We start from the raw sequence: 20,049 nt of genomic DNA, 5'->3' as shown, positions 1-20,049 counted from the left end.
TGGTTGTGCAACTCTAAGTGGGGGGGGGGGCAGTTGCACGAGCTGTATTTGTTTGTCTATGTGTGTATGTATATGTGAGAGTAATTACTTTTATTGTTTTATGAGTTCTTATCGTGACACATTCTTGCAGGATTAACATGATCATCTGCAGGGTCGCTGTTGGCGCATCCAGGCACCTCCAAGACCTGGGGGGTCCCTGGGGGTCTTTGATCAGGGTCACAGGAACTTTCTTCAGCACATACAAACACTTTGTATTGTCCAAGCAAATGGATATAAGGGTGATAACTAACATTATAATAATTCTATCTACATTTTATTCTAACAGAATTCTTCTCAATTTTACTTGTAATTAAGTTTACTATATTGTCCATGTATTTTAATTGATTTTTGGGAGTATTTATACCATCGTGAGTTGTTTTACTAAAGGAGATTATTGTCAGTATTTGATTTTTGGCAGTATTTATACTATCCTGGGTTGTTTTACTAAAGGAGACAGTATTTGATTTTTGGTAGTATTTATACTATCCTGGGTTGTTTTACTATAGGACATAATTATCAGTATTTGTTTTTTGGTAATATTTATACTATCCTGGGTTGTTTTACTATAGGAGATTATTGTCAGTATTTGATTTTTGGTAGTATTTATACTATCCTGGGTTGTTTTACTATAGGAGATTATTGTCAGTATTTCATTTTTGGTAGTATTTATACTATCCTGGGTTGTTTTACTATAGGAGATTAATGTCAGTATTTGATTTTTGGTAGTATTTATACTATCCTGGGTTGTTTTACTATAGGAGATTATTGCCAGTATTTGATTTTTGGCAGTATTTATGTATACTATCCTAATTATACCATCTTAGGTTTTTTTACTATAGGAGATTATTGTCAGTATTTGATTTTTGGCAGTATTTATACTATCCTGGGTTGTTTTACTATAGGAGATTATTATCAGTATTTGATTTTTGGTAGTATTTATACTATCCTGGGTTGTTTTACTATAGGAGATTATTATCAGTATTTGATTTTTGGTAGTATTTATACTATCCTGGGTTGTTTTACTATAGGAGATTATTATCAGTATTTGATTTTTGGTAGTATTTATAATATCCTGGGTTGTTTTACTATAGGAGATTATTATCAGTATTTGATTTTTGGCAGTATTTATACCATCTTAGGTTTTTTTACTATCAGAGATTACTGTCAGTATTTGATTTTTTGCAGTATTTATACTATCCTGGGTTGGTTTACTACAGGAGATTATTGTCAGTATTTCATTTTTTGCAGTATTTATACTACCATCGGTTGTTTTACTACAGGAGATTATTGTCAGTATTTGATTTTTGCAGTATTTATACCATTGTGTTTTTTTACTATAGGAGATTATTGTCAGTATTTGATTTTTTGCAGTATTTATACTATCCTGGGTTGTTTTACTATCCAGAAAGCTTAGTTAAAGTAAATATGTATTTATTCATGTATCTATCTGTCATTTTAAATCAAAACCCTCCAAATTCATGGGGTCAATGATTTTATGATTTCCCATTTTTCTCAGCAGGCCAGTTTTACCTTCAAGGCGCAGTACTGATATCTGGTGATCTGGTGATTTCTGTCACTGTATCGGTCCAAAGGGGTGAACATGATGCTGAAGGGGCCTGCCCATTGGCTGAAGAGGATGAAGAGATGATGACGCAGACTCTGCTGTGGAAACAGGAAGCGCCTGTGGTGCACTATGGCGAGAAAACAAGTGTTACGCCCGCAAGCGTAATAAAACGCAAATGTAATAAACCACAAACGCAAAATGTCGCAAATGTAATCAATTTCCCACAAACGTAATAAAATTTGCCTACTGCAAACGTAATACTGAATTAATTTATTTTAAATTATTACATTATGACATTTTTTTTGTTGAAAAAATATTATTCAAAGAGGATCATTTGAATACATTAAAGGAATCTTTAATTATTAAATTATAATTTATTTTAAATTATTACATTCTTACATTTTCCTGTGGAAAAAATATTATTCAAAGAGTATCATTTGAATACATTAAAGGAATCTTTATTTATTAAATTATAATTCATTTTAAATTATTACATTATTACATTTTCTATGGAAAAAATATTATTCAAAGAGTATCATTTGAATACATTAAAGGAATCTTTAATTATTAAATTATAATTTATTTTAAATTATTACATTCTTACATTTTCCTGTGGAAAAAATATTATTCAAAGAGGATCATTTGAATACATTAAAGGAATCTTTATTTATTAAATTATAATTTATTTTAAATTATTACATTATTACATTTTCTATGGAAAAAATATTATTCAAACAGTATCATTTGAATACATTAAAGGAATCTTTAATTATTAAATTATTATTTATTAAAAATTATTACATTATTACATTTTCTATGGAAAAAATATTATTCAAAGAGTATCATTTGAATACATTAAAGGAATCTTTAATTATTAAATTATTATTTATTAAAAAATTTTACATTATTACATTTTTTACATTCAAATAACAAAAAGAAATAATAATAATAATAATAAAAAATAAATACAAATAAAATAATAATAATCATTTTATTAAAACAATTGCAACTATCACAATTATGTTATCTTTTTTAATTTAAAATCAATTATAATTTAATAATTAAAGATTCCTTTAATGTATTCAAATTATACTCTTTGAATAATATTTTTTCCACCAAAAAAAAAATATTTTTTTAGAATGTAATAGTATTTTTAGAGTACCTGGCACACACTGGATGAGGTTGGCTACCATGGCGCTGAAGTGAGCTCGGATATCCTTCAGAATCTCCGCGTCTTTATCATTCTCGGCTTCCAGAAGCATCCGGGTCAGATCCACGTACTCCAGGAAGAGAGCGCCAAGGGCGAGGGTGTCGCGTTCAAGAGCACCGTTTGTACTAAAAACACATTACGCTTTACGTCACATTACGTCGGTTTCGGTTCTCGGGTATAAAACATTCCGATGGATGCACTAACCTGTCGCTGATGACGCCGGCGTCAGCAAGTAGCTCAAAGATGCGCAACAATTGAAGTCGCAGGAGGTCCCGACGCTCACGCCGCTTCTTGTTCTATACAAACGATCATTAAACATCGACAACATAATAATACATAACAATATATAATAATAATAATAACGACATAAGGGAATCATGTCAATGTGGACAATAATGAAAACATTCATCAATCAGTGCAGTTAGGTAAGTAAAGAATTATAAATTATAAATAAAATAAATTATTCTTTTAATAAAATAAATTATTTATTTTATTTATTTTATTTATTTTATTTATTTTATTTATTTTATTTATTTTATTTATTTTATTTATAATTAAAATAAATGATAGTGTTAAAATGACAACAACCAACCTCTGGTCTTCTTTCCAGTGCCTCTTTCATGAGTGGATGAAGTTCCTCCACAAGTTCCCTGAGTCCAGAAAGACATCATGTCAATCAGCAGTCAATGTGTCAATCAATAACACCAATACATCTACTTTTAACTAATATGTTTTGATGAAATTGAACTATTATATTAAGTAAGATTAACTTAAAAAACATAGTTTACATACAACTTAAGACACTTTAAATCCGAATGTTCAAAATACTTCAATAAATGAAGTTATGCATACTCAAAGTTCTTAAAAAAGTTCTAATAACTTAATTATTTCAAGTTAATTTAACATGTTGTTCCATTTTAAGTACTTTTAACTAATATGTTTTAATGAAATTGAACTATTATATTAAGTAAGATGAACTTAAAAACATAGTTTACATACAACTTAAGACACTTTAAATCTGAATGTTCAAAGTACTTCAATAAATGAAGTTATGCATGAAAAAGTTCTAATAACTTAATTAAGTTCATTTAACATGTTGTTCCATTTTGAGTACTTTTAACTAATATGTTTTATTGAAATTGAACTATTATATTAAGTAAGATGAACTTAAAAACATAGTTTACATACAACTTAAGTCACTTTAAATCCGAATGTTCAAAGTACATAAATAAATGAAGTTATGCATACTCAAAGTTCTTTAAAAAAGTTCTAATAACTTAATTAAGTTCATTTAACATTTTGTTCCATTTTAAGTACTTTTAACTAATATGTTTTAATGAAATTCAACTACTATATTAAGTAAGATTAACTTAAAAACATAGTTTACATACAACTTAAGACACTTTAAATCCGAATGTTCAAAGTACTTCAATAAATGAAGTTATGCATAAAAAAGTTCTAATAACTTAATTAAGTTCATTTAACATTTTGTTCCATTTTAAGTACTTTTAACTAATATGTTTTGATGAAATTCAACTACTATATTAAGTAAGATGAACTTAAAAACATAGTTTACATACAACTTAAGACACTTTAAATCCCAATGTTCAAAGTACTTCAATAAATGAAGTTATGCACAAAAAAGTTCCAATAACTTAATCAAGTTCATTTAACATGTTGTTCCATTTTGAGTACTTTTAACTAATATGTTTTGATGAAATTGAACTATTATATTAAGTAAGATGAACTTAAAAACATAGTTTACATACAACTTAAGACACTTTAAATCATAAAAATAAATGAAGTTATGCATACTATTTCTTCATTTATTTACTAATAAGGTATTTATTAATTGGCACTTCTGGTTGGATGCTAAGTGCATTTTGAGCAATAACAATAAAGTTGAATCTAATCCAGGGGTGGGCAAACTTTTGGACTCGTGGGCCGCATTGAGTTAACAAAAATGTCTGGGGGGCCAGAATATATATATTTTATAACACACACTATTTTACACTTATAATTCTAACAGTCCACCTTGAATTATTTGTCTAATTTTATTTATTTATTATATATTATAATGATTAATTATATTATATATATATTAATTTTATTATTATATATATTATATTTAATATATTATATTATATTTTATATATTTATTATTTATTTAATTTATTTATTTGTATATATGTATATGTATATATATATATATATTTGTATATATTTGTATTTGCTTATAATTCTAACAGTCCACCTTGAATTATTTGTCTAATTTTATTTATTATATTATATATTATATTTAATCTACATATTATATACATAATTTATTATATATATTATAATTATATTATTAATTACATTATATATCAATTATATTATATTTTTATATATTTATTATTTATTTACTTATTTGTATAATTTTATCTGTAAACGTGTCAGATTATTAGCTATATGTTTTAAATATGTTCCATATATCCCTTTTTTTCCAGAGCACTTTAAACATCAGACCACATCAAACTACAAACTTGAATTTTACATTTTTATTTTTTTTTAATTATTTTTATTGTTTTTTTTTACTGAATAAGACATCCGACTTGCAAGTCATGTTGCCAGCATGTATGTTAAAAGTTAGAAAGCAACTGGCGGGCCGGATTCAAACGTTTAGTGGGCCGCATGTGGCCCCCGGGCCGTAGTTTGCCCACCCCTGATCTAATCTAATGTTTATAATTGCAAAAAGCATTTAACCTGAAATGTCATTTAGTCGCTAGAATAAATAACAAGGAAACATCCCAATAATCCGGAGTTCACTTCTGTGTGAAATACCTGAAGACCAGGGAATTGGTGCGACCGAAACCCACAACTAATGATTCCGTCAACTCCACGCTCTCCGCCCTCATGTGTGGAACCAGTTGCTTCAGGAGCCAAGCAACAGAGGGGCAGCCTGTGGCGACCTGGGGCATCAAACAAACAAACAAAAAACCATATTGGTCGATCCCTAGTGTTTACATTTCAATAAATATTTGTTAACATGGTCATTTTTTCATGTAAATTGGGGGATCAAAAGCAGTATCGGCCACAAATATCGGCCCAAGCAAAATCGGCCATTGGCTAAGGGCGATGGAAAAAAATCGGTATCGGCCACAAATATCGGCCATTAGCTAAGGGTGATGGAAAAAAATCGGTATCGGCCACAAATATCGGCCATCGGCCACAAATATCGACACAAGCAAAATCGGCCATCGGCGAAGGGTGATGGAAAAAATCGGTATCGGCCCCCAAAAAAAACATCGGTCGATCCCTAGTGTTTACATTTCAATAAATATTTGTTTAAACATGAGACCTGTAATATTTGTTATCATGGTCATTTTTTCATATTAATTGAGGGATCAAAAGCAGTATCGGCCACAAATATCGGCCCAAGCAAAATCGGCCATTGGCTAAGGGCGATGGAAAAAAATCGGTATCGGCCACAAATATCGGCCATCGGCTAAGGGTGATGGAAAAAATCGGTATCGGCCCCCAAAAAACCATATCGGTCGATCCCTAGTGTTTACATTTCAATAAATATTTGTTATCATGGTCATTTTTTCATATAAATTGAGGGATCAAAAGCAGTATCGGCCACAAATATCGGCCCAAGCAAAATCGGCCATCGGTGAAAGGTGATGGAAAAAAATCGGTCTCGGCATCGGCCCCAAAAAAACCATATCGGTCGATCCCTAGTGTTTACATTTCAATAAATATTTGTTAACATGGTCATTTTTTCATATAAATTGGGGGATCAAAAGCAGTATCGGCTACAAATATCGGCCCAAGCAAAATCGGCCATTGGCTAAGGGCGATGGAAAAAAGTCGGTATCGGCCACAAATATCGGCCATCGGCTAAGGGTGATGGAAAAAAATCGGTATCGGCCCCAAAAAATCATATCGGTCGATCCCTAGTGTTTACATTTCAATAAATATTTGTTTAAACATGAGACCTGTAATATTTGTTATCATGGTCATTTTTTCATATAAATTGAGGGATCATAAGCAGTATCGGCCCAAGCAAAATCGGCCATCGGCTAAGGGTGATGGAAAAAAAATCGGTATCGGCATCAGCCCCAAAAAAAACCATATCGGTCGATCCCTAGTGTTTACATTTCAATAAATATTTGTTTAAACATGAGACCTGTAATATTTGTTATCATGGTCATTTTTTCATATAAATTGAGGGATCAAAAGCAGTATCGGCCACAAATATCGGCCCAAGCAAAATCGGCCATCGGCTAAGGGTGATGGAAAAAAATCGTTATCAGCAGCCATGTAACTGATCCTGACTAATTTGATACGCTACTCCTGATGATACGGAGGACGCTGCTACCTTGTTATCGTAGCCGACCGCGGTGTCGGGCGTGGCTGTGGTGATCTCAGATGTCGACGCTCTCAGGTGTCCGTGGCTCATGACGCTGGGCTTGGCGACAGCCAAGCAAAGGATCAAGTAGTTCCTCCACAGGGTCACGTAATTGTCGGTGCTGCCGGACGTGCTGGTTTTTTTTGCATTGACCGGATTACTGGAAATAATAATAATAATAATTCATAGATCTGATATGCAAGGCGGAGCTCATATCTGCAATGTAATACCCATACATGCAGAAATTGGATACATGATCACAAATACTTCAACTTGCTGATATAGTTCATCTTCAAACAGCTAAAATAATGCATAAGGCTAAAAATAAGCAATTAGCTAAAAATGTCATCCAATACTTCTCTACAAGAGAGGAGAAATAGGATCTAAAATAAAAATAAAAATAAAAATAAAAATAAAAATAAAAATAAAAATAAAAATAAAAATAAAAATAAAAATAAAAATAAAAATAAAAATAAAAATTAAAATAAAAATAAAAATAAAAATAAAAATAAAAATAAAAATAAAAATAAAAATAAAAATAAAAATAAAAATAAAAATATCTTCCTACTCCTTTTGGACATGTGGAACTGGGAACTGATTATGGGATGCACTCAATTGTAATCTGATGCATGTTCTAATCAACAAGATTAAAATTAACATTTTTAAAAATTATTTAAAATATATATATATGTTTAAAAATATATTTTTAAAAATAATTTTAAAATAATTTAAAAAAATAAAAAAATGTATTAAAAAAATACAAAAATGTATTTAAAAAATACAACAATTAATTAAATAAAGAAATAAATAACTTGAATTATATTATGAAAGCAGGAAGTGAACAAATGTAACAGTTAGTGATTGTAAAAGTAACTGGGACTGGGAACTGATTATGGGATGCATTCAATTGGAATCTGATGCATGTTCTAATCAACAAAATTAAAATTAAAATATTTAAAAATTATTTAAAAAATATATATTAAAAAATATATTTTTTAAAATGTATTTAATTTTTTAAAAATAATTTTAAAATAATTTTAAAAAATAAAAAAATGTATTTAAAAAAATACAAAAATTTATAAAAAAAAATACAACAATTAATTAAATAAAGAAATAAATAAGTTCAATTATATTATGAAAGCAGGAAGTGTTCATGTTCCAATGAAATGAAACCATTTGAAGCACGCTTACTTGGGGTCCACCACGGGCATGAGCGTCTGCATCCGGGTGAAGGCGTAGGGCCACGCGTAGCTGAGGGCGGCGGGGCAGTGCTTGGGTAGGTGGTCTTGCCGGAGAAAACCGTACATGCACAGCACCCACGGGTCTTTCACCGACTGCGCCAAGATCCAAACGTGGGAGGGGCTACGGATGTCGTAGTGACTGTTCACGAGACGAGCGTTCCACTCCACGAGCCACTGAAGGTCCACGTTGTGGTGGCCGGCGGACGTGTTAGCGTGCGGCGGCTAAACAAAAAGTCAATGAAGAAATATTTTTCGTTGATTTATAATATTTATTCGTAGAATCTCACTTACTGTGTCAGAGACAACAACGTGGACCAAGTTCTGGAGTATCACCGGACTGAGTTGGTCCATGACCTCAATCATTGGTTTATCATCATCCTGGAGACGAGAAACGACAACATGATTAGCTAAAACCGACAACCATCTTTCCTCCATCTTTACCTCGGATTGTCCGATAACGGAAAAAAGGCTACGGATCTCCTTGAGGATGACGATAGCGAGTCTCCGTGTGCTGAGCTGACAGGAGCAAAGCAGCATGAGGGCCAGACCTTCCACGGCGTGAAGAACAGCAGCATGGGGTCCTCGTTCTGGGACCATCTTTGTCTGGAGCAGCTGTGAAAAAAAAAAAAAAAAAAATCCGAATCAGGAAAAAAGCTGAATCCATGACGACGGCGTTGGGTACGTACCTTAGTGACATCACAGTTCTTCCCCGCGGCCGCCGCAGTGAGTTTCCACTGTGAGAGCAGTTGCAGCAGAAGTTTGAGCGAAGCGTCCAACAGCCCCTGGTGGGCGTCTTGGACCTCACGTAACAGGAAGTTGATGAATCCGAACAGAACGTCGTCGCGCCAGTCGGAGAAATCCACCAGCAGGCTTTGTAAGGAGTTCTGAGCTATGAGACGGAGCTCGTCGTCCATGTGGATCGTCAAGCTGGAAGAGAAAGAAGCTTAAGTCAGGGGTGACCAAAGTGCGGCCCGGGCAGCCATTTTGGTAATGGTAATGGTTTTATTTCATTTGAACATGCATCAGATTCCAATTGAGTGCATCCCATAATCAGTTCCCAGTTCCACATGTCCAAAAGGAGTAGGAAGAAGCAAAGCTTATTAAATCCTACCCCTCCATCTGGTACTTTTACAATCACTAACTGTTACATTTGTTCACTTCCTGCTTTCTGTAATACAGTTTAAGTTTTTTTTATTAAATTAAATTAAATTATTAATTAATTTATTTATATTTTTAAATTAAATTAAATTAATTAATTTATTTATATTTTTAAAATCTAAATTAAATATCATATCACTCAAATAAATAAACATTACATCAGTAAATAAATGGACAGAGCACTTAATAAATAATAATAAATAATAATAAATAATAATAAATAATAATAAATAATAATAAATAATAATAAATAATAATAAATAATAATAGATCATTCATTCATTTTCAATCATAATAAATCATAATACATAATAAAAAATAATAATACATAATAATAAATAATAATACATAATAATACATAATAATAAATCCTAATAAATCATAATAATAAATAATAATACATAATATTAAATCCTAATAAATCATAATAATACATAATAAGAAATAATCATACATAATAAAAATGATAAACATAATAAATAATAATAAATAATAATAAATAATAAGTAAATAAATGGACAGGGCAAACACTTGATAATAAATAATAATAATAATAATAATAATAATAATAATAATAATAATAATAATAATAATAATAATAATAAATACTAATACATAATAATAAATACTAATAAATCATAAGTAAACAAATGGACAGGGCAAACACTTAATAATAAATAATAATACATAATGAATAATAATACATAATAACAAAATAAATAATAATAAATAATAACAATAATAATAAATAATAACAATAATAATAAATAATAACAAAAAACTAAATAATAACAATAATAATAAATAATAATAGATAATAATAAATAATAATAAATAATAATATATATTAACTCTAAACATGCACTTAGAGCAACCACTTACAACATGTTGGGAGAGACTCCAACTTCCCAGCATGCTTTGTGACAAGGTGCTGAAGTAATGTGTTTGGAGTACCGGTAGTAGTAGTAGTAGTAGTAGTAGTAGTAGTAGTAGTAGTAGTTGCACGATGTGTGTTTACTCACCTGCTTTGTGCTAATAATAAGACATAATAATAATAATAATAATAAATAATAATAAATAATATTAAATAATATTAAATAATAATAATAAATAATAATAAATAATAATAAATAATAATAAATAATAATAAATAATACATAATAATACATAATAATACATAATAATACATAATAATACATAATAATAAATAATAAACACTATATTAACTCTAAACATAAATCCAGTGTTTATGTAGCATAAACGTAGCATTTCCAACAATGACCGTATTGCTGAAAAGTCCTTCACTTGAAATGTAACATAAAACCCCAAACATCATCTCACCGTGACAGCAGATCTATAAGCTCGGTCTTGGACATGGCGTCCGGCAGCATGCGAGGGATGGCGGCGAGGCACGTCCTGAACAAGTCGATCTTGGGTTTCCTTTCACCGCTGCAAATACCAATCATATCATAAGTCAATCATGAAAATATTTCTAGCATATCTTGAACATACGTGATCATGTCCTCGGGCTCCTTGTTCAGCATCTGAGCGTTGGTCATCATCATGCAGCGTCCCACCTCCTTATCCAGGTACCTCAGGATGTTGTCCATAGACTTCCTCACGTGATAGTAATACTGGGACATCCCTGTAGTACAGTAAACCTCCGATATATCGGACTCGGATATATCGGAAATTCGCTCACAACAAGAATAAAAAAGAACCAATTTTTCTGTAATATATATGTATTTCATGTTATTATTATTATTATTATTATTATTCACAGTAGTAGTGTTAGTTATGTTATTATTTCTAATAATGCGATGTAATAATGTGACATTCTAATAATAAACTGTTACATTTGTTCACTTCCTGCTTTCCTAATAGAGTTTAAGTTGTTGTTTTTTTTATTTTATTATTTTTATTATGATGTTTATTTTTTATGGATAATTATTCATCAATAATAATAATAGTATTTTTAATAATTTTTGTTGTTGTATTTCATGTTATTATTATTATTATTATTCACAGTAGTAGTGTTAGTTATGTTATTATTTCTAATAATAATCATAACACTAATCATTGTAATGAAAAGGTAATTGCTTGTGTCATTATTGTCAATTATAATTATATATTTTTAATAATTTATAACAGATAAAATATATTATTCACATTAGTAGTGTTAATTATGTTATTATTTCTAATAATGCGATGTAATAATGTGACATTCTAATAATAAACTGTTACATTTGTTCACTTCCTGCTTTCCTAATAGAGTTTAAGTTGTTGTTTTGTTATGTTATTATTTTTATTATGATGTTTATTTTTTATGGATAATTATTCATCAATAATAATAATAGTATTTTTAATAATCTTTGTTGTTGTATTTCATGTTATTATTATTATTATTATTATTATTCACAGTAGTAGTGTTAATTATGTTATTATTTCTAATAATGCGATGTAATAATGTGACATTCTAATAATAAACTGTTACATTTGTTCACTTCCTGCTTTCCTAATAGAGTTTAAGTTGTTGTTTTTTTATTTTATTATTTTTATTATGACGTTTATTTTTTATGGATAATTATTCATCAATAATAATAATAATAGTATTTTTAATAATTTTGTTTATACCGGATATAAATCCGATATATGCGTAAAACGGACATTTTCCGATATACGCATATAACGGATTTCGCTTATATCGGACAAAACCAGTGGGAACAATTGAATCGGATATATCCCAGGTTTACTGTATTAAGTACTATGATCATTCCCGGGTCCGATTTGGACGAACTCACCGATGACTTTAGCGTCCTCGTCCGTCAGCGTTTTACTCAGGTACGTCTTCTTCACTCGTAGCGTGTTCCCCGACGGTAGAGTACAACCCGTGTTGGGCATCGGCGGCTCGCCGTCCTTCTGCTGAAGTTTATCGGCGACGACCAGGAATGCTCTCAAACCGATGTTCATTCTCTGTGTAAAGATACGTAATGTATACTTTGAAGTACTTGTACTTTTTCTCCACATAACAAAGTATTAGTTGTGTACCTCTGGATTAAGACTGAAGGCTTTGGCGGGTTTGCCGACACACAGAAGATCAAATATTATTTCTTTCATGGCAAAATCAAGTCTTTCCTGTAATGAAATTCATATTTAAAATGATATTAAAATGAAAAATAACTTCATCTATGCTGCATTTTTTTTACCTGTGCAATAAACTGTATAATTTTAACAAAGATATTAAGAGGCATGTCTCTCGGAACAACGCTCCGAGATCCTTTTGGGAAAAGTGTTGTTATGATGGTGTTGAGGCGACTGCATGGGGAAAGATTAGGACAAAAAAAGTTGTAAATAATAAAATAATAATTAATAATAAGAGTTTTAATTAATACTCACCCTTGGGTTGTGGTGTTGCTCTCACATTTGATCCTGATCATGTAAACCCACAGCAGGCGATACAGAGACTCCAGTGCAACGCGAGCCATCTTAGGGTCTCGACTCTGCAACATAACAACATAACTTGTTAGTGAAGAATCCATATTTTTATTTCCATTATAATTGACAATAATGAACAAAAATTATTAAAAATACTATTATTATTATTGATGAATAATTATCCATAAAAAATAAATAACATAATAAAAATAATAAAATAAAAAAAAACAACAACTTAAACTCTATTAGGAAAGCAGGAAGTGAACAAATGTAACAGTTTATTATTAGAATGTCACATTATTACATCGCATTATTAGAAATAATAACATAATTAACACTACTAATGTGAATAATATATTTTATCCGTTATAAATTATTAAAAATATATAATTATAATTGACAATAACGATACAAGCAATTACCTTTTCATTACAATGATTAGTGTTATGATTATTATTAGAAATAATAACATAACTAACACTACTACTGTGAATAATAATAATAATAATAATAACATGAAATACAACAACAAAAATAATTAAAAATACTATTATTATTATTGATGAAGAATTATACATAAAAAATAAATAACATAATAAAAATAATAAAATAAAAAAACAACAACTTAAACTCTATTAGGAAAGCAGGAAGTGAACAAATGTAACAGTTTATTATTAGAATGTCACATTATTACATCACATTATTAGAAATAATAACATAATTAACACTACTACTGTGAATAATAATAATAATAATAATAATAATAATAACGTGAAATACAACAACAAAAATTATTTAAAAATACTATTATTATTATTATTGATAAAGAATTATGCTGCAAAAATCAAAAATCAAAAAATAAATAAATAAAATAAAAAAACAACAACAACAACAACTTAAACCATATTAGGAAAGCAGGAAGTGAACAAATGTTTTTTCACTATATTGACACTTACTATGGTACCCATTATGGCATTGGATGCTCATATCACCGAGTACTTTGGTACGGGACTCGACTCGACTCGACTCAAATAAAATAAAATAAAATAAAATAAAATAAAATAAAATATTTTTTAAATAAATAAAATAAAAATTAATAAAATACATTAAAAAAACCTTAAACCATATTATGGAAAGCAGGAAGTGAACAAATGTAACAGTTAGTGATTGTAAAAGTACCAGATGGAGGGGTAGGATTTAATAAGCTTTGCTTCTTCCTACTCCTTTTGGACATGTGGAACTGGGAACTGATTATGGGATGCACTCAATTGGAATCTGATGCATGTTCAAATGAAATAAAACCATTACCATTACCATTACCATTACCATTACCATTACCATTACCATTACCATTACCATTACCATTGATGCTTCATCTTACAATAACATTTTGGACAATTCTTGGCCTCCAACAGTGTGGGAACAGTATGGGGAAGAACTGAATGGAGTTACCTTCAGATTTGACAGGCAGTTGTTGAGGAAGACGTGCCACCTGTTGAGGAAGAACTGCTTCTGGCTGACACACAGTAGGCACGTCACCAGCGGGTAAAAAGCCTGTTTGGGGAAGGGGGGGCGGGGGGGTCAACAAATAATCTTTAAGCACTGAATGCATCGCTTTAAAGCAGGGGTCTCAAAGGGTCCCAGAAAAAATGATTACGTTTGATTCATGTTCATGTTAAAGGTTAAATAACTGTTAATAGTTATCCTCCCTATCCGTGTGGAAGTGGTACGTTTTTGGCTATTTAGGTTGAAAGGAAATAACTCGAAGGCTACCGTTTAGGTGGCTAGCTCTCTAGTTTGCGAGTTAGCATGTGTCTCGAGACCCTGCAGTTGCGCAATATGTTGTAAATAAAAAGAGTATAAATGTGACTATAGTCGTGTTTTGTCATGTCTACAGGGCTCTAATAATGCTTTGTTCATTTTAATCAGTTTTTATTATTATTATTATATTTATTTATTACTGATTGATTGATTTTCTTTATTCTTGATTTGTTTATTTATTTTTCATTTTTTTTATTTTGTGAAGAAAAATAAAAAGTAAGATATTTGAGAACAGTGGAATGTTTTATCGGAGCTTTTCTTGTAGAAAATTGGAACCAAAGCAATTTTTTAAATTTTTCTGTTTTTAATAAATTTATAATAAATAATAATAATAAAATAAAAAATAATATAAATAATAATAATAATAAAAACAAACAAAAAATTTTTTTTTTTTTTTTTTTTTTTGGAAAACCTGATGCGGCCCAGTCTCACCCAGACCCTAGCTCAGGGGTGGGCAAACTTTTTCACTCACAAAATTTGGCGGAGGGACCTTCTATACACAGGCAGTCGTCAAACAGAACAACATACTTGCTCACGGTGCAACAAAACGAAAACACAACATATCCACGGCAAGTTACCGTATCACATAAATCAACAAGTATGACTACTATGTGGGTGATTCACAACAACTAAGCGCTAAACATAACATGTAACTTTAAACTGTTATTTCCAAATGACCTCAAGACATGCTGGGTAGTCCAGCTGCAACCACAATATGAACTATGAACAATAACACATTGACTTCTATTCATTTACTTCTCTGACGACCTCCTCGACAAATTTTGCGACAAACACTGCAAAATGTTGGGAGAGTACCACAAGTTACCCTGCATGCCTTGCGGCCGGAATATACTATATACTTCTATATGTGTCGACATGTGGTGTTGTTTTGTGGATCGCTTTTTTTTTGTACAAGCTACAGATTGCAAAATGCCTGACGGGCCGGATGAAGACGCTTTGCGGGCCTGATGTGGCCCGCGGGCCGTAGTTTGCCCACCACTGCCCTAGCTCCAGTGGCCCCCAAGTAAATTGAGTAGGAGACCCCTGCTTTAAAGAGACATCCAAACACTTCAAGGAGGACAGTTTGTCAAAAAAAAGTAGGCTTTGCTACACATCTTAAAATTCTTAAAAGTCAGCTCACCAGAGAGTGCTTTTTTCTGGCGGACAGTTCGAGGGTCGAGTCGTATAAGCTGTCCACAAAGTTCCTCAAGCAGGGCACGTTCACCTCATTCTTCACCGCCTGCACGGGAACAACGCTTGTTAAAAACATGGCGGCAGAAACTCAGTTTAGTAATAACTTATATAATATCGTAATATCGTAAGCTTTTTACCGCAGCGACAGGAACTAAAATTTCCACAAAGAGCCCAGCCAAGGCATGTTTAATGTCCTTGTCCTTCACATCCAGGAAGCACTGAGCACAATCCTGCAAGAACACATTTAGTCAAGATGGAACAGAAAAGATAATCATTTTTTTTTATATTTAATATGCAATGAATAATAACTTCCCCCAAATGTAATATGAGACAAAATAATTATCTTTGTGGTTATTGTTGTTGTCATTTTGAGGATTTTAACAAGATAATTCTTTTTTTTCCTTTTTTTTTGTGGAAAAAGTATTATTCAAAGAGTATAATTTGAATACATTTAAGGAATCTTTAATTATTAAATTAAATTAAAAAGATAATTTTGATAATTGCAATTTTTTAAATAAAATTATTATTACTATTATTATATTTTATTATTTCTTTTGATTATTTCTTCCCCATATAGACACAAAATCACACATACAATAATATACTGTAACTAAAACGCACATGTACGCCCACAAACAAAATGTAATAATTTAAATGATTCCATATGTGGGAAAGTGAAAAACTGTAAATGTAAATGTAAATGTAATAACAAATGTAATATGAGACAAAATAATGATCTTTGTGGTTGTTGTTGTTGTTTGTTCTTTCTTCTTTTAATGAGGATTTTAACAAGATAATTCTTTTTTTTTTCTTTTTTTTGTGTGGAAAAAGTATTATTCAAAGAGTATCATTTGAATACATTAAAATAATCTTTAATTATTAAATTATCATTTATTTTAAATTAAAAAAGATAACATAATTGTGATAGTTGCATAATGGACAATTACTATTATTATTATATTTTATTTTTTCTTTTGATCATTTGAATACATTAATAGAATCTTTAATTATTAAATTATAATTTATTTTAAATTATTACATTATTTATATACATTATATACATTTTTTGTGGAAAGATATTATCAAAAGAGGATCATTTGAATACATTAAAGGAATCTTTATTATTAAATTAAAATTTATTTTAAATTATTACATTATTAAAATTTTTTGTAAATAAATATTATTCAAAGAGTATCACTTGAATACATTAAAGGAATCTTTAATTATTAAATTATAATTTACTTTAAATTATTACATTATTGCATTTTTTTGTAAATAAATATTATTCAAAGAGTATCACTTGAATACATTAAAGGAATCTTTAATTATTCAATTATAATTTATTTTAAATTATTACATTATGACATTTTTTGTGGAAAAATATTATCAAAAGAGGATCATTTGAATACATGAAAGGAATCTTTAATTATTAAATTATAATTTATTTTAAATTAAAAAAGATAGTTGCATAATTGATAATTACTATTATTATTATATTTTATTTTTTCTTTTGATTATTTGAATATATTAAAAAAATATTTAATTATTAAATTATAATTTATTTAAAATTATTACATTATGACATTTTTTTGTTGGACAAATATTATTCAAAGAGGATCATTTGAATACATGAAAGGAATCTTTAATTATTAAATTATAATTTATTTTAAATTATTACATTATTACATTTTTTTGTGGAAAAAATATTATTCAAAGAGTATCATTTGAATACATTAAAGGAATTTCTAATTATTAAATTAAATTAAATTAAAATTTATTTTAAATTTAAAAAGATAACAAGATAAACAAGATAATTGTGATAATTGCAATTGTTTTAATAAAATTATTATTACTATTATTATTATTATATTTATTATTTCTTATTTCTTATTTAATGAAATCTAAATTATTTATTATTTATTATTTAATAAAACTTAAAGCATTTATTATTTATTATTTATTATTTATTAAAAGCTAAATTTTTTATTATTTATTGTTTATTATTTAGATTTTATTTATTATTTTATTATATATATTATTTATATTATATTATTATGTATTACCTTACCTCCCCCCAACCATGAGATATGACATATTCAGGCTTTATCTTGGCCAAAATGACCTTAGGATTCTTTGGGGCAAGAGTGCATTTTAATGCATGCAGATATTTTTGGACCCCCAAACGGTTCCCCCAGAAGGTTGGACTACCTGCATGAACTGAAAAGAAGCTTCAAAATCCTCCACGGGATACATCTTAATACGGAAGAACTTGACCCCCATGATGAGGCTAATAGTACTCTGGACTACATATGGACTCTGCTCCTTCTGTCTCAGCTCCTTCAGCTCAGTCATGAACTTCTTCTTCACGGCAGGGAACCTGCGAGAACAACCAAACATCACATTTAGAAAAGACACTGGAGAGAAAGTGCCACTTCCTGGGTGTCCTGGCATGATTCCAAGAGAACCTCGCCACTATTCCGAGACGCATACTTCCTAAAAATATCACTGCCGCCCCTCCTCCTCTTTACCCTCCACGAGCAGACGGTGAGTCTGAAGCTAAAGATGAGCTGCTAGCTGCTAGTTTAGCACCTGATCCTTTGCTCCAGTTCAACCAGTCATGATATTCTTCAGGCCGACTAAATATAGACGCTAATTTGGGAGAAAATGATGTAATCTGCATTTCAGTAGGATCCAGCACCCCATCGTGAGGATAAGCGGCAGAAAATGAATGAACGAATTATTTTTATTTTTATTTTTAGTTACATACGGAAGTACTCTGTGATATGAGCATCCAATGACATAATGGTTACCATAGTAACTGTCAATATAGTGATATATATAGCACAGTATATAGTTTTTTGTTTGGTTTTTGTTTTTAATTTATGTTATTAATTTTTATTTTATTAATTTAATTAAATGTTTAATATTTAATAAAAAAATAGTTTTTTATTTTTATTTTTTTTATTTTCCGTCACATACCAAAGTATGAGGTGATATGACCATCTAATGACATAATGGGTACCATAGTAAGTGTCGATATAGTGATATGTATATTTAATTTATTTAATGAATTTTTATTGTATGTATTAATTTTGTATAATTTTTATATTTTTTATTTATTTTATTTTTTGGCACATACCGAAGTAGGAGGTGATATGAATTAATTATATTATATATATATATATATATATTATATAATATTATATAATTTTAATATTATATATTAGATAATAATATTATATATTATATGAATTTAATTTAATTTTTTATTATTATATATATATACACTATATATATATATATATATACACTTCCTGGGTGTCTTGGCATGATTCCAAGAGAACCTCGACACTATTCCGAGACGCATAATTCCTAAAAATATCACTCGCCGCCCCTCCTCTTTAATTTAATTTAATTTAATTTAATTTAATTTAATTTAATTTAATTTAATTTAATTTAATTTAATTTAATTTAATTTAATTTAATTTAATTTAATTTAATTTAATTTAATTTAATTTAATTTAATTTAATTTAATTTAATTTAATTTAATTATTATATATTATATATATGCACTATACGTATATACAGACTTCCTGGGTGTCTTGGCATGATTCCAATGGAACCTCGCCACTATTCCGAGACGCATACTTCCTAAAAATATCACTGCCGCCCCTCCTCCTCTCCTCGGTTAAAGCTTTGACCGAACGTTGTCGTTCTCGGCAACGTGCGGCCCACGTAGTCCTGTCTCTATTTTAAGAGCTTTGTTCCGTGCTGCTTCTGATCTGAAAACATCAACTCACGGACATCAATTTCCAGTCCTAGTTTGGTGCGAGGGGGGGGGGGGGGGGTACTGTCCAAAAATGTGCGTTCCAGTGTCCTGAACATGAATCCATCATCACCGTCATCTATCCTCTTGGATGCTAGTCCTCACTAGGGTGTCAGTGACTCAGGTGGTGGGGTACACCCTGGACTGGTACCCAGCCAGTTCAATTC

General features: G+C 29.8%; 1 protein-coding gene across 5 annotated transcripts in view; it reads right to left on the bottom strand.

Moving 5' to 3' along the window:
- LOC131134128 (protein furry homolog) overlaps positions 1 to 20,049 on the bottom strand; it is a 72,491-nt gene that overhangs the window by 34,707 nt on the left and 17,735 nt on the right. For all 5 annotated transcript variants that reach the window (XM_058079020.1, XM_058079021.1, XM_058079022.1 and 2 more), the window contains exons 8-27: positions 18,264 to 18,432; positions 16,193 to 16,285; positions 16,003 to 16,101; positions 14,493 to 14,594; positions 13,002 to 13,105; positions 12,812 to 12,920; positions 12,654 to 12,740; positions 12,407 to 12,578; positions 11,118 to 11,250; positions 10,947 to 11,054; positions 9,134 to 9,374; positions 8,889 to 9,059; positions 8,739 to 8,825; positions 8,398 to 8,669; positions 7,177 to 7,366; positions 5,637 to 5,764; positions 3,406 to 3,463; positions 3,018 to 3,109; positions 2,766 to 2,938; positions 1,570 to 1,730 (exon numbers count right to left, since the gene is read on the bottom strand). In XM_058079020.1, coding sequence (XP_057935003.1) covers positions 1,570 to 1,730; positions 2,766 to 2,938; positions 3,018 to 3,109; positions 3,406 to 3,463; positions 5,637 to 5,764; positions 7,177 to 7,366; positions 8,398 to 8,669; positions 8,739 to 8,825; positions 8,889 to 9,059; positions 9,134 to 9,374; positions 10,947 to 11,054; positions 11,118 to 11,250; positions 12,407 to 12,578; positions 12,654 to 12,740; positions 12,812 to 12,920; positions 13,002 to 13,105; positions 14,493 to 14,594; positions 16,003 to 16,101; positions 16,193 to 16,285; positions 18,264 to 18,432 — 2,749 coding nt within the window. The remainder of the gene's footprint in view (positions 1 to 1,569; positions 1,731 to 2,765; positions 2,939 to 3,017; positions 3,110 to 3,405; positions 3,464 to 5,636; positions 5,765 to 7,176; positions 7,367 to 8,397; positions 8,670 to 8,738; positions 8,826 to 8,888; positions 9,060 to 9,133; positions 9,375 to 10,946; positions 11,055 to 11,117; positions 11,251 to 12,406; positions 12,579 to 12,653; positions 12,741 to 12,811; positions 12,921 to 13,001; positions 13,106 to 14,492; positions 14,595 to 16,002; positions 16,102 to 16,192; positions 16,286 to 18,263; positions 18,433 to 20,049) is intronic.

The sequence above is a fragment of the Doryrhamphus excisus genome, chromosome 8 (assembly GCF_030265055.1).
Source record: "Doryrhamphus excisus isolate RoL2022-K1 chromosome 8, RoL_Dexc_1.0, whole genome shotgun sequence".
Taxonomy (NCBI): Eukaryota; Metazoa; Chordata; class Actinopteri; order Syngnathiformes; family Syngnathidae; genus Doryrhamphus; species Doryrhamphus excisus.
Note: the sequence above shows the minus strand (reverse complement) of the source record. Positions and strands in the feature narration are given on the sequence as shown.